At 47.5% G+C, this 14,592-nt stretch overlaps 1 protein-coding gene across 4 annotated transcripts in view; it reads right to left on the bottom strand.

Annotated features, from left to right (window-relative positions):
- BCAR3 (BCAR3 adaptor protein, NSP family member) overlaps positions 1–14,592 on the bottom strand; it is a 114,501-nt gene that overhangs the window by 53,173 nt on the left and 46,736 nt on the right. Inside the window, exon 1 of one of the 4 annotated variants that reach the window (XM_060623798.3) lies at positions 731–994. The exons of the other annotated variants lie outside the window; for them this stretch is intronic. Within the exon in view, the coding sequence (XP_060479781.1) occupies positions 731–814 (84 nt within the window). The 5' untranslated portion in view covers positions 815–994. Of the gene's footprint in view, positions 1–730; positions 995–14,592 lie in introns of those variants that run through there. 4 annotated transcript variants of the gene reach the window in all.

Below are 14,592 nucleotides of genomic sequence, written 5' to 3'. Positions count from 1 at the left end.
TGCAGTCAAGCTAGGACCGACAGGATTTCTTCCACGGTGCACAAACCCACGAATCAATGAGAACCTGTATTAATCTTCATTCCTAGTGTTGTCACAGGCAGGCAACACGGAACACAAGTCTTGTCTTGAATTAGTCAAATGAGGTTCTTTGAATATTTTCGTCAAAATAGTGCACTGACATATTACGCAAAACCTTTGGCACTTGTGTCTCGTAACCAAGGTTCAAAATGGGAGTAGTAAAGAAAAGGCAGTTCCAAATGCCGAAATGCTTTGGAACCCGGCTGAGACTTGCAAGGAGTCGTCTGGTGGTTTCTGCATGTTATATACGTTATTGACATAATGGACTAGCAGGTTCAGCAGAGAGAGAGGGGCTCAGCCACCTCACACTCACTGCCAACAAGGGAAGAGAGACACAAAGAGAGAAAGAAGAAAAATAGCTCCATCTTACTGAGTTACTTTGGTATAGAATGTCAGCCCAAAGAGACTGAAAGTGTCTTGAAAAACACAGCTTCATCCCAAAACACAGACTAGAACCTCCTTCTGTGCAGCTGGATTCTGCTTCTAGGGGAGGCGGTTCACTAGGGGCTTAGCAGGGTCTACCGACCAAAGAAAGCACCTCTGTTTTTACAGCCAGCAGGCTGTAAACTTTTTCTGGTGCCTTTTAGAAGACTAACGCTTTCAAGGCCCCTAAAAGAATCTCCAATGCACCTTATCTCAAAACTGCACCTACCTTGGCTCCAAGGAAAGACTTGCGGTGATAGAAGCAGCACAGGGCTGCCGAGAGGGCGTGGAAAGCATTGCATTCCTTAGGCATCTTTCAGTGTCCAGTCCCTGGACCACACACTTTCGTTAGGGTTAAAAGAAATGGGGCTTGGGCGTCGGAGCCCTGGCCCCACGGCGGCAGCAGCTTGGCTGCTGCTGCCCGCAATCCCGTGGCCGGTCCGGTCGGGGGAGTGAGCCACTCCTTCTCCCAGGCCAGGCTGGGACTCTTCCCCTCCGCTGAAGCCAATACGATCCACTCGCTCAATTCTGGCAGGCTGGTGTCCAGCCTGCCATGCACACAGTGCCAGAAATTCTCATGTGACCAGACTTGCTTTCTGATGAAATTCTAACCTCTCTTAGAAGAGGCTTTGGGCTTTAGCTGTCCCCTCAGTTTAGAGACCCAGCAGAAATCATTATCCCCCTCAGGCAGCCTGTCCTTTCCAGGGCTTTAGGGCAGCAGGCAGTCTGCTCCTAGAGGCTTTATCTGTTTGCCTGTTACCCTACCAGCTAAGGGTTAAGGAAGCATGCATCACACCACCTTGTGATTAGACAGAGGCTCCTTTGAGAAAAGGACCTAAAGGTGACTGGGGTGTGACTTTCCTTTAGGACCAATCCTACAAGTCCTAAGAAATGTGGGCAGGGTCCCTGGCCCCACTGTCCCACCCCACCCGCAGTACTATTTATTTTTAATTAGAATGCTCCTGGCAGGTAGCTTGCAGCTGATAACGTTGGCATAGCCATCACTGTGGGCAAAGCAATACTGTCTTCCGGTGTTTAATTAGCAAGTCTGTTAGCAAACACCCCAAGCGTCCCATGCCCTCCCACCTGGCCGAGTGGTCTGTTGAGAGGATGGGGGACAGGCTATGTACCTCCTTCTGGTCCTCCCCACTATTTGTCTCATTTCCCTCCTTCACTTGGAAAACTCTGTTTGAATTGTCCTCTCTGCCTAACCCAGATCCAGGACTTGGACCGTGAGGCCCATGCAGTACACGCAGCCAAGCCATCCTCCTGTGCTGAGGCCTTTGCCCCCAGGGAGAGCCTCCTATGACCTTCGGGGGAAAGTAATCACCTCCCTTCTAGCATTCCAGTTACAGTGGATGCTCGACAATGTTTTTTGTTTGTTTTTTGTTTTTGTTTTTCAAGTTAAACCCAGGTTTCTGCCTGTAGCTCCTCTCCTACTGTTCCAAACATTACCTTTCTGTGGCTTTGGCCACTCAAGACTGGAATGTGTCCTGAAGCTGTCTGAAACTTCACACAGGCAGAAACTTGCAATGAGGAAGAAACAGAACCTATTCAGTGCAGAAAGGAACGACACCAGATGAGGCATGAGGGAGGTATGAGAAATATCCAACAGGATTAGCGGCAAATCCTCGGGAGGCCTCGGCCTTTGGACTAGGTCAAGTTGGCCTGTAAAAATAGAGACGTGTTTGTTCAATGCCTGGTGAGCGGCTTCTGTGCTTGGATGCGGCCTGAAGGGGCAGAGGGGCAGCCTCATAAATACAGAGGGTGTGGGGATGGAGTGACAATAAGTCGGCACCACAGGGATGGTGGGGAAAGGGGAGGCTGACTTCCTTTATGCTCCCTCAGTCCTCCTCTGTGACTCTGGAGGTGAGATGTGCAGTCATGGGAGCTCCTGGGTCCATGGAAGTGCTCCCAAGAAGCCAGTAGCAAGCAGGAAGGGTGACAGAGTTCACGGGGATTCTGAGCTGGAGGGGCCCCTGGAGATGGGCTGGCTGGTGGCTCAGTACTGTCCTCCACAACCCGAGTACTGTATCCACGAGCAAGCATTTACTCTGTTTGCCCTCATTTCTATTAGCCGGGGTTCAAAGGTAAGTCCACCTGAGCAGCCAGAGCCCATGGCCTGTGTAGATGGCCCATCAATCAGGCCAACAGCCACCAGGTAAGGGGCCCAGTCTTCACCTGCTCATCCCCCTTGGCAGGAAATAAGAAGCACCACCAGGCTAAGAAACTCCCCAAGAGGCTACAAAACAAACAAACAAACAAAAAACACCATCTCCAGCCTGGGAAAAGGAAGGGCAACAGCTTTTTAAATCCGTCACAGAAATTCAGAGAGATTCGTCAGCCAAAGCCTCTAAACTCCTCCCGGACCCTCAGAAAGTCTGAATGAAATGCATTCCTGAAAGAAATATGCAAATAATTCAGCCATGTAAAATTACCAAGAATTATGTCATCAGATGCTCCAGGGCCAGGGTAAAAGCAAAACAAAAGATCCTCAGGTCACTGGAGACTCACAGCTCTTGTCACTTACCCTGTTTACTCTAAGAAACGCCCCCAAATGTCGAAAGAATTGATTCTGTCAGGATTAAAGAATGAGCTAGTCTTACTAGGTAAGTGTTTCCTAAGCATTTACATTTTTTTTTGTTCCATACCAAAAATAATTTCTGAAACAGCACTCAAAGGTTTTAATAAATTTCTCCTGAAATGGCCAAGGAGGGAGACTAAAATAATGTGTGGTTGTTGCATCTAAAGATGATAATTGCGTGAATTTGCAAAGTGCCCTTCACTGACTTGTTATGCTTCTAAATATCTGCATCCACACTGATCAATTCTCCCATGTTCTCCCCACAGTGATTATTCTATTCTAGTTACAAAGAAACAGAAGACCAGGACAGTATGTCACTCAGCAGAGAACAAAGGACCAGGGACTCCAGCCTGTGAATGCAGAACCTGGTATGCAGTTATGTAGAAATATGAATAAGAGATTTTTTAATGTCTTATAATTAAACCTGTTACTCACACGGCCCCATGAAAAGGCAGTGACCCGGGGCTGGGGTCACTCTCTGATGATTTGGTGCACGTGAGTTAGGACCAAATTTGGATTCAGGCTTTTCAACACATTACGCCTTTCTCAGGACCAGGGTCAGCATCTCTAGTGAGACCCCAGGGACTCAATGAGGAGGGGGAGAGGCAGAGAGGGAGTGGTGCTGGGTGTCTCACAGAGCTCCTGGGAAACTGTGCTCTCTTGCGCCCCCTCTGGCCTCCGGGAAGACTTGCTCCTCTGCACCAAGGAACACACCTGTGAAAAAAGCCAGGGCAGCCAGGTAGACCCTCGAGGGGGTCTACCCCATGCCTTCAGGTCAAATGTTGTTCACCCAATCTGGGAAGAGGGTTAGAAGGGCCAGAGGAAGGCCCCCGCTCAAGTGTTGTCCTCAATGCCATTGTTTTCTTTGGGCAGCCCTAATACTAACCTGCCCTATATAGTAACCATGGAAACAGGAGTTGCCTGCCAGCCATATTCCACAGACGGGGCTTCCTGTCGGCAGCAGCCCTTGCACTGAGGGAGGCTGAGAGCCTGCAAGAGTCCCTCTCCCAGAGTGCTACCGTCTTCACTAGAAGATCAGGGTCCCAGTGAGGCAGACCCTCTCTTTGACCTGGCACGGGTGGGGAGAGTTGTGTAGGGAGAGAGATGTGCCTTCCAGGTATCTGCTTTTACCTGTTTCAGGGCAACTAGGAAGACCACGTTGCCAGTACGCCACCGTTCCCCTCCCCAAAGCCAGCCCAGAATCAGGGCATCACGCCTTAAGCGCACTGAGGTGCTCGTCATTGTCAAGTAGCCCTGTGGACAGTGACACTGCCCACGGTGGGCAGCACGCTGTCACCTGAGGGTACTGGTCCAAGGCTGCAAGGCCTGGGCTCGTTCCTGCCCACAGGGACACGCTCAGAGCATCAGTCAAGGGGTGAACACCAGTTGTGGAGGTCACAACAGCTCAGCCTCTCGTAGCAACTCCTGAGACTCCACCTCCCCAGCAAGACCTCTCTCCTGACTTTTTGCCTCCACTAAACCCTGGCATTCAGACTCTTGGTGAACAAAAACAGCTTTAATGAGCTAGGGAGTAAGACTGATGCTACCATTCCCTTTTCCCTGGTGCCCCACGAAACGGAGAAGATGAACCCGGATGGGCCCAATCCTAAGTATCCAAGACTGCCTTCTGCAGGTTCTGCCCCTTGAAGAGCATCCTGGGAAGCCCAGAGCCAAAAAAGGTGCATTTAATTTTTTTTCATGTTTGTTTACTTTTGAGAGAAAGTGAGCGAGCGAGCACGAGTGGGGGACAGGCAGAGAGAGAAGGAGACACAGAATCCAAAGCAGGCTCCAGATTCTGAGCTGTCAGCACAGAGCTGGACATGGGGCTTGAACTCACAAATCGTGAGATCACCACCTGAGCCGAAGTCGGACGCTCAACCGACTGAGCCACCCAGCACCAGAAAAGGTGCGTTTCTCTGCAACCCTGTCTCCCAAAGCTTCCCAGACACCTGGCCTGACTGCGGTATTCTGAGCACGACAAAGCAGGAGGCGAGCTGGTGGTGGAGAAGCTGGTGCATCTCTGAGTGCCCACCCTCACGTAAGTGATAGGACGCAGGGCTCGAGGGGAATTTGTTGGGAAACCACTGAGGATGAGGAGAAGCCATCAGGGAAGAAGTCTCCTTCCCCTCAGGCCAGACTCAGCAGCTACACAAGCTGCCAAAGACCACTGGACACATTTTCCTATATGCAAACGAGATTCATCTCTTGCTCAAAATGCACACTGCACCCGGTGGGAGGAGGGTGGCTCTCAGGGCCACTCTGTGTGTTGCTGTGGACAAGATGTTTGCTTGCGCCTGCGAATACAGAGGGTGCGTTTAAGAGGGTCTACCGTGCACATCTCGGTCTGCCAGTCCTCAGATTCCTCATGGGGGTGAAAGACTATGGCTGTCAAATGGCCTCTGTCCGGAAGCAGCATTGATCTGCCTACCACATCAACAAAGGAACTAAGGACAGTATTCACAAGCACATTTCTCCCTACCGGGTCTTACGGAACCCCCAGTAAATTTCTGTTTCTCTAACTGGCTATTAAAATTGTAAAACTGACATCGTGGAGCTAAATTACTTGAGCGCCCAGCCCTGACTCTGCTTTCTTGCACAATTCCGTCCCATACATCCCACCACCACCACCTATTTTCTGATATCACCCCAGGAATCCTGTTACACAAGCCCAATTTTCAGTCTTCAGCATTAAGGCAAAATGAAACGTGCAAGCATGGGGCAGAATTCCAACCTCGCAGAGCAGACTTGGATTCTGGTGGTCTCTGTCTTTTCTCACAGTCCATGAAAACCATCCAGCCTCCTCCCAGAGCAAAAAGGCACACGCTGTAATGTTTTACATATAATTTCAGGGGATACTTTGCCCCCCGAAGCCCATCCATATGCCCCTGGGAGTCTCACTCATCCAAGATGAGCCAGCCTCTCCACGCTTCTTTCCATTCTACACTCACGATGCACGCACCTCGCCTAAAGCGGGCATTTGTTTTTCTGGGCATTGTAGCTCCGAAGTTTTCTGTGCTGTGTGCTTTCCTCTTTCTCCTTCCTTCCACTTTGGTAGGTGTGAGCTATATAAGCAACTAATAGTGACCACAAATACCCCTCAGAAGCCCCTCCCAAGCAGAGCTGGAGAAATGCTCTGAGGGGCATCTGCAAAGCCAGGACACGTGAAGCCTCCCCGACCAGGACCAGCTGCACTGTCTCCCATCTCCACTGCCCCCAGCTCTCCCATCTCACAAGCATTTCTGCAAAATGACATCTTCTAACACTGAGCTGTGAGACACATATTTGCATGCCTCAAAAGTGACACTGGCAGGTAGGGTAGAAGGACAGCCAGGGTGGGTTCAAGTCTTTACTGCACTGCTAGCAAGCTGGGTGACCTTGGGAAATTTCTTAACTTCTCTGAGCCTCCGTTTCCTCCTCCAACTTACCAGGTTTTTCTGAGGCCCAAGTGAGACAACCCATAAAGAGCCGGGCACTCAACACATAGTAGGCACTCAGCAAATGGGAGCTTCGGTTCCCATTTGTTCCTACTGCAGGGCATATTCCTGATCCCACCCAAATGTCAGACCACATGCCCCCCACAGGAGTGTGGATGGCTCTGCCCTGAGCCACTGACTGACAGGCTGGTACAACGGTAACTCCTGAACCTTGAAAGCCAGGGACCAATGAGGAGGCGTTTAAGAATTTTCTCAGTCTTAAAATATTTTTAGCCTTCAAACTTTAAGATCACATATGAAAATTGCACATATGGTTTTAATCACACTTGCTCAGATGTCTCCAATGATTTTCTTACTCCAGAGCCGCTGTCGTTTGGAGACCTGTTTGTTTTAGCAGGTGGCACGTGTGTCCACGGCACCTGCCTACTCGGCCCTCACGCAGGGGGAGCTCCCGGTCCATCCACAGCTACTGAGCCCTCGATGCCCCACCCCATCGCAGCCAGTCTGACTGGGGATCCTGAACACCCCTCCCCACAGGACCTGGGTCGCACCTCCAGTTCCCCATTGCCCCCCTCACCAAGTCAGCTGCAGAGCTGGGAGTCTGTCTACACATCCTGCCTGGATGTTCTGCCGGATGCTCCTCCAGCCTCGCCCCCTTGCCTAGCCCAGCCCTCCAGGGTCTTGCTCTAGGACTAGATCTTCCATGTGAGGCTGGAGTCCCTAGAGGACCACCTTCCATGTGCGTGACTCCTTCATTCCGCATCAGCCCCTACTACTGGCTACTCTGATACCAATCATTTCTTTTTCTTTCTTTTTTTTATGTTTAGTTTTGAGAGGGAGAGAGAGACACAGAGGGTGAGTGGGGGAGGTGCGAGAGAGAGCGGGAGACCCAGAATCTGAAGCAGGCTCAGCACAGCACCCAGCGCGGGGCTTCAACTCACGAACCGTGAGATCATGACCTGAGCCAAAGTCAGATGCTTAACTGACTGAGCCATCCAGGCGCCCCCCGTCCTTTTATTTTTTTTTAATGTTTATTTATTTTTGAGAGAGAGAGAGAGAGAGAGAGAGAGAGAGAGAGAGAGAGCACGAGTGGGGGCAGGGCAGAGAGAGAAGGAGACACAGAATCCGAAGCAGACTCCAGGCTCTGAGCTGTCAGCACAGAGCTTGATGTGGGGCTTGAACCCACAAACTGTGAGATCATGACCTGAGCCAAAGTCAGATGCTTAACTGACTGAGCCATCTAGGCGCCCCCCCTTTTATTTTTTTTTTAATGTTTATTTATTTTTGAGAAAGAGAGATTGAGCATGAGTGGGTAAGGGGCAGAGAGAGAAGGAGACACAGAATGGGAAGCAGGCTCCAGGCTCTGAGCTGTCAGCACGGAGCCTGACGCAAGACTCTAACTCACAGACTGTGAGATTGTGACCTGAGCTGAAGTCAGGTGCTTAACCAACTGAGCCACCCAGGAGCCCCTGTTGGAGCACCTTTAAACCCCCGTGAGGTGAGGGGAACCCCTCCCCAGCTGGTGGTAGGGCCTTGCTTGCACACCACACTCACTGTCACCACTGAATACTGAAGAATACAAGTTGGGTTCTCAACAACCCTCCCCGACCACAGACTCCAGGGCTGCGTGCCCAGCAGACTGCAGCAGTCACAGACATCCCCCACCGCTCAGCCGGGGCTCCTCCAAGAGCCAGAATTTCACCCCCGTGCAAGGCCCCCAAGAGCCAGCATTTATACTGAGAGCTTTTACCATGGTGAAAGCTTATTTAATACTTACACTGGGAGACACATATTATTATCTCTATTTCATATGTGAGATCAAACAGTACTTAGAGTTAATAATTAAAATGACTCTCAATCAGAATAGCTGGATCAATCGGATGTGATAATGGAAGCATGACTAGCACCTGGTTGCCTGGAGTACCTTATCTTGTGCAAATCCAAAAGGCAGAATCGTGGCTGCTGCAACAGCCCACTCCCTCCCCCCCGAGACAGATATTCTTAGCAACAGAGGCAGCGGGTCTCACCTGAAATAGCCCATCAGAGATCTTCACTCATTACTGACGGGAAAGGGCAGAACATGTACAGATGGACACTGAAGCAGAATCTGTAAAGAACCAGGAGGCAGTAAAACCCTATAGCACAGGGGATGACTGCAGGGCTAAGGGACTGCCTTTTTCATATATAGAAACATCATCTAGGCCTATTTCTCTACAGGAGAAGGCCGACTCAGAGGGTGTGTTGCATGGGAAGGCTCATATTAATTACCAGCCAGTTTCTTCACTTCCTAGAGCAGTCAGGTGCCAAGCACAATGCCGCCTACAGAGCTGACATCCAGATGGTCAACACTTCTGGTGCCCAAGGTGGGACAATGGGTTCCTTTTGTCAGTGACTCAAAGGACAATACAATCCCTGGCCTTGTAGTGTGTACTCAGAGGAGAGGGAGGGCAGGGTGGAGGAAGGGAGAGTCACCAGGGAGAGTGGCAGGAAGCCACCTGAACCAATCTTGAGGGACACCACAGCAGCCTCAGGGCTGGAGTACTTGTGACGGCAGATGTGAGAATTTTTCTGAGGCCAAACTGTAAGTGGAATCCACATCCCCTATGCTCCAGTGCCCACGACTTCTCTGTAACAGTATGGATCTGACAATCAGACTGGGAGGCAATGGGTATCCAGCACATAGGAGATAAACTCGAGAAGGATGAGTATAGGGTTTGAAAGGGTCAAAAAGAAAATACCTCTGCAAAACCTACCATTCATATGTCAGTATTTTACATATGTACCCCAAGGAAACAGAGACAACCAGAAAGAGCGCCCAATATACTTTTGTGATCCTGAACATTCAGGGGAAAAATGATATAAATAGCAGATAGTGGTTATTATGTTTAAAAACTTTAACCCGTGGCATGGACATGCATCTTGTTTTGGATGTGTGAACTAATCAGAATTCTGAACACTAAATAGTCCAGGTGGACACGTGACCTAAGTTAGACCAATCAGAGTCCTTCCCTGGGAGTTTTCAAACCAGGGTGGAGGGAGAGGTCCCCTTTTCCTCTTGGGCCATAAACTTTAAGATTATAAACTAGTGCAGCCTACAGCCATGTGCTCCCACTATATAAACAAGCTGATCTGGGCAAATGCAGCCAGCATGCTGAGAAGTAGAGTCTGGACATATCTTCCTTCTTCAGCACAATCATCAACCCAGGCCACTCTACCCCTGCCCTTCCCAGTGGTAAATTTCCTAGCTCACATCATCAGTTTGAGAGTTTACTTTATGATTGTGAGATTAGGTAAGATTTGAGGTCGACACAGAATACACTGTGGGTTCCACTGGGGTTCACATGTGTGAGACGCGATCTCCACATCTGAGAAACGCTCAAAGGAAACCAACATAAACTGATGTTACATGAAAACATGTATAATGCACACCCATTAATAATAGGTTGTTCCCTCATGTTTCAGTGATGGGTGGAAATTAATGGTGCTTCACAGTCTCCAAGGATGTTCCATGAAAGAACTGACTTGCCTTGAGTTTTCAAGAAGAAACTGACATGAATTCGCCTCTGGGAAAAGGGATAGGGATTCATGGAGTTGGAATGTCCTGTGCCACTGAACGTAGGTGTGAGTTTTGCTCCCACATCCAGCACCCCTCCCAAGCTAGGGGAGACCATTAACAAATGGGTCATTCAACTCTGCTCATGTAGGCAACAGCACCATCTTCAGTTCCTGGAGGATGTTTCCAAAGCCTATTATATTTTGTGGAAAGACAGACGACCTGATTCAGAGGTGTTGTCTGAGACATTCCCTTACTAAGGCCAGGTGGACTTTACCAGCTACAACTGATTACCTGGGAGAGCAACTCTCATGTCTTCTTTGTAGGTCAAAGAAAGGGAAATCTGCATCATCCCCAAAATATATTCAGATCTTCCCAAATTTACTCCTTATGCAGTCCTTAGGTGGACATGGCCCAGAAAGAGCTTCAGAGTCCTCACTGTCAGTCTCTGTGGCCCTATGCGGCTTCCTTCATGCACTGCGATCATTTTATTTACCTCAGTGAGGGGCCCCAGCTCTAACACCTGGCTGTTGAAGCACTCATTAAAGTGATCTATGTCTTTGTTTGCTTCAGGACTTATTCATTGTCATACTCATTGTCAACACTCCAATGCCCAGAAGGATTGGGGCCAATGCCTGAACAGGATAGAGGCCAGTGAATGGTTGGAGAAGGCACAGGGATTGTCAGTCTGGGTCCACAAACACCCTGGAAGTAAGACGTACAATAAGTGCACATGCATATTTCTAGACATAGTTCTTATTCATCCCATTTGCAAAAAGATAGGCACTTCCTCAACTAATTCAGAACCACAGAGGCCTAAGGCAGGACTTGCCACATGAGGGTTATGACCCTCGTTGGGTGAACCAGGCTTGCCATCCCTGTGTCTGGATTAGGACTGGTCCCTTCTTCAGCCCTCAGAAGCACCTCATTCTCAACCGTGAACTGCCTGGGGTCCCAACTGGAGAGAGGTTCCCAGAACACATGATTCCCCACTCCTACCACCTGCAGGAGCAATCATTAAATGCTGTGAAACCAGGAGATAAGAGGATGCAGCCCTATTCTGCCTGGGCTCATTCCAGCAAAAGCTCAAAGACAGAGGGGAGGACACTGGGCCATGATGGACTCACATGCTTCAAAACACACCCACCTGGGCCTGGGGAAAATGAGAACCCAATTGGAGACTGGTGGTCACAGGAAACAGTCCCTCAGCTTCATCACTGCTTCTGTACAAAAAGCTCTTTTGAGAGTGTGAATGGAGGCTTTATGTGGTTAAGTTCTCATCCATAGGCTAATAAATATGTGAAATGGCCTCTCAGACCAGGTTCCTGCAGCCTGGACACCGAGGTCATTCAAGAAACAATTAGATGCCATCTGGAGAGAGCTGGGACTCAAAAGGAAATTGCCTCGAAGGGCCAAACAGCATGTTCTTGTTCCCAGGGTCTGACACATCCTTATCTTCACTGACATAACCGGCGGATGGAGCTCGGCCAGCTAACCCACACTGGGAGCACAGAATGGGCAAATGTGGTGGCAATTAATAAAAGCTTAAGGACCAGAAGAATGTTCATATTCAGCCTGCCTCAACTTAATGTATCCCCTGACTCACTTTCACATCCAAGCTGAGCATGTCTGCCATAACCCAGACCTTGGCCTCACCAAGCTTTAGGTTTTCATGGCTTTAAAATAAAGCAGTCAGAGCAGAACAGCGACTGCTTCTGGGCCAGCTCTTCATAGTATATAATGAGCGACACGATCATATGAAACAGAGTTGGTATTTGTTGAGGCTTCACGATCCATTCAATTGTAAAGAAAAGGCCCCATAACTGAAGACCCTTATTTCTAGGACAGATTCCTGACCTTATTTTTAAATAAAAATTTAATGTCTCTTCTGTATTAATGATCAGTATCTTTTAAAGAATATATGGATTTAGATAAACAGGAGATGATTATTTGTATTCTAAGTGTTTCGGCAGCTTTAGAACAGCTCTTAAGTAGCAGGAGACCCTCTGGGATGGCAGAGTTCAAAGTGCAGCGGGGAGGGGGGGCATGGGGGCCCTTTAGGGGAGTCCATGAGGCCAAAACTATTTTCATAACAATACTGAGACATTTTTTGCCTTTTTCGCTGGGTTGGCATTTCCACCAATGAGGTAAAAGCAAGGACGGGTCAAACTGCTGGGATTTTAGCACAAAGCAAGGGAGACGTCCCAAACAAGATACCGACTCACTGCATTTCTTAGCTACCAGTTTCTTAAATTTATTTTTTTAGTATTAAAAAGGTTTTTTAAAATATTTCTTTAAAAAATAGGCAGTTTCACCTAAAAGTCCTTGATGAAGCAGTAAGAATTACTTGCTTTATCACAGCTGGACCCTGGAGCCTAGGTCTCTCTTTAATATTCTGTGTGATGAGGCAGGACACGGGCACACGGCCCTTCTCCCACACACCCAAGTCCAGTGGCTGCCTCTCGAGGGAAAACAAGCGTGTGTGTAACCAGCTCCTTTTTCCTGGAACACCACTTTTACTTCAAAGAATGTCTGACAAACTGTGGTTATTCAGACGTGGCTAGTTATCTGGCAGGTATTTTCTAAAAAAGGAACAAAGTGAGCCTGTCACTTATAGGAGAAAAATTGATAGTATTTGTTGCCAGTGATGAAAACTGAGCTTTCGACTGAAAATTAGAATGCGAGGAAACTTGTATTCACGACCACGAGGTTTGACAGCTTCCCAATAGCTTTAATAATTTTTTTCTGAAAAGTGGGGATATAAATGAAAGTGAGTTTTTAATATTGTATAATGAAATATATTAACATTCTGCATATCTGCATAACTCAAGCAACCAGTATTTTTCAAACGCTCAATGCATGATGACACAAAATCACACACGGGTAAAAGACCCAACTTGTCACAGAGACTAATGGATTTTAAGGGAATACAGTATAAAGAAAAAAAAAAGTTCATGAATATGGTTTCAGATTCCACATTATAATTAGCCTTTATGGAGCTACACTTTTCAAGTTTTAGCATAACATCAAAGAAGAATAGCTCCAATTATCTGAAAACACTATTAAAATAGTCCTGAGGGTTGTAAAATGGGTGAAGGGGGTGGCAAGGTACAAATATTCAATTATAAAATGAACAAGTCATGGGGAGATACAATGTACAGCATGGTGACTATAGCTAATAACACTATTGCATATTTGAAAACAGCTAGGAGAATGAATCTTGGAAGTTTTCGTCACAAGACAAAAATTTTATAACCATGTATGTTGATGGATGTTAACCAGACACAGTGGTGTGCATTTTGCAACATATACAAATACTGAAGTTATTATGTTATGTACCTGAGACTAATATACTGTTACATCAATTACACCTCAGTAAAAATAAATACTCTTCCCATCTTGAACTATGTGTCTGTGCAAGGCCAGATTTTCTTCAGACTTCAACCAAAACAACACAACAGACTGAAGGCTGAATAAGGTAGGAGAATCAAGCTGTATTCTATGACACTATAGAGATTTGCAAAAATGTAAAACAGTGCCATTCCTCTCACTAAATTTTGTTTTGGAAAATGATTATTTTTCAGAAAAATAATTATTGTGATTTTAAATAAGTAAATATTTAAAAATTCCTGTATTTTACTTTCTAAGACAATAAACCACTAGTTAAAAAAGCTCACATAACAAAGGCTCCTTGGGGTCCCCAATAATTTTTTAAAAGTAGTTTTTAAACTTTTTTTTTAAAGTTTATTTATTTCTTTTGAGAGAGAGAGAGACAGAGAGAGGCATGGAGAGAGAGAATCCTAAGCAGGCCCTGCCTGCCATCAGCTCAGAGCCCAACGCAGGGCTCGATCTCACAAACCATGAGATCATGACCTGAGCTGAAATCAAGAGTTGGACGCTCAACAGACTGAGTCACCCAGGTGCCCCTGGGGTCCTCAATAATTAATAAGAGTGAAAACAGGTCTTGAGCTCAAACAGTTTAAGAACTTCTGCTCTAATACACCTAAGCTCCTTGTTTTACATAATTTTGATTGATCCATAAGTTTTCAGCATATATTTATGAAGTAGACTAATAGAAGGGTGTTTTTATTTTAATAAATAACTCTACCATAAAAACACTAACGCTTATAGAGAAGATTTGGAAACTGGGAGAAACGTGTAAAACAAAACAAACACTCCCTAGCTGCAGGAAGTGAATTTTGACCTATAACTCTCAACACTCAATCATTCTACCCTTAGTTTTCCCTTAAGGAAGTCCGCACACAAATGTGCACCAAGCCCTCAGAGTTGCAGGCAACGCATCTCTCCTGCATCGTGCTTCACTCCTCTGTGCTCCCATGCACACCGATCAGGCAGGAAATGCTGAAGACCGCCTTTGTGTGAGACCACAATCGCCCTTCTTCAACACCTCTTCTGCTGTCACAGGCCCACACTCTCCTGTCTCACCTGGACAGTCACAATGGCCTCCCAACTCCTCTCCCTGTTCTTGCCCCCGCTCCTGCCATCTGCTAGCCACATTG

Source organism: Panthera onca, chromosome C1 (genome assembly GCF_046562875.1).
Source record: "Panthera onca isolate mPanOnc1 chromosome C1, mPanOnc1 haplotype 2, whole genome shotgun sequence".
Lineage (NCBI taxonomy): Eukaryota > Metazoa > Chordata > Mammalia > Carnivora > Felidae > Panthera > Panthera onca.
This window is presented reverse-complemented; position numbering and strand designations above follow the sequence as displayed.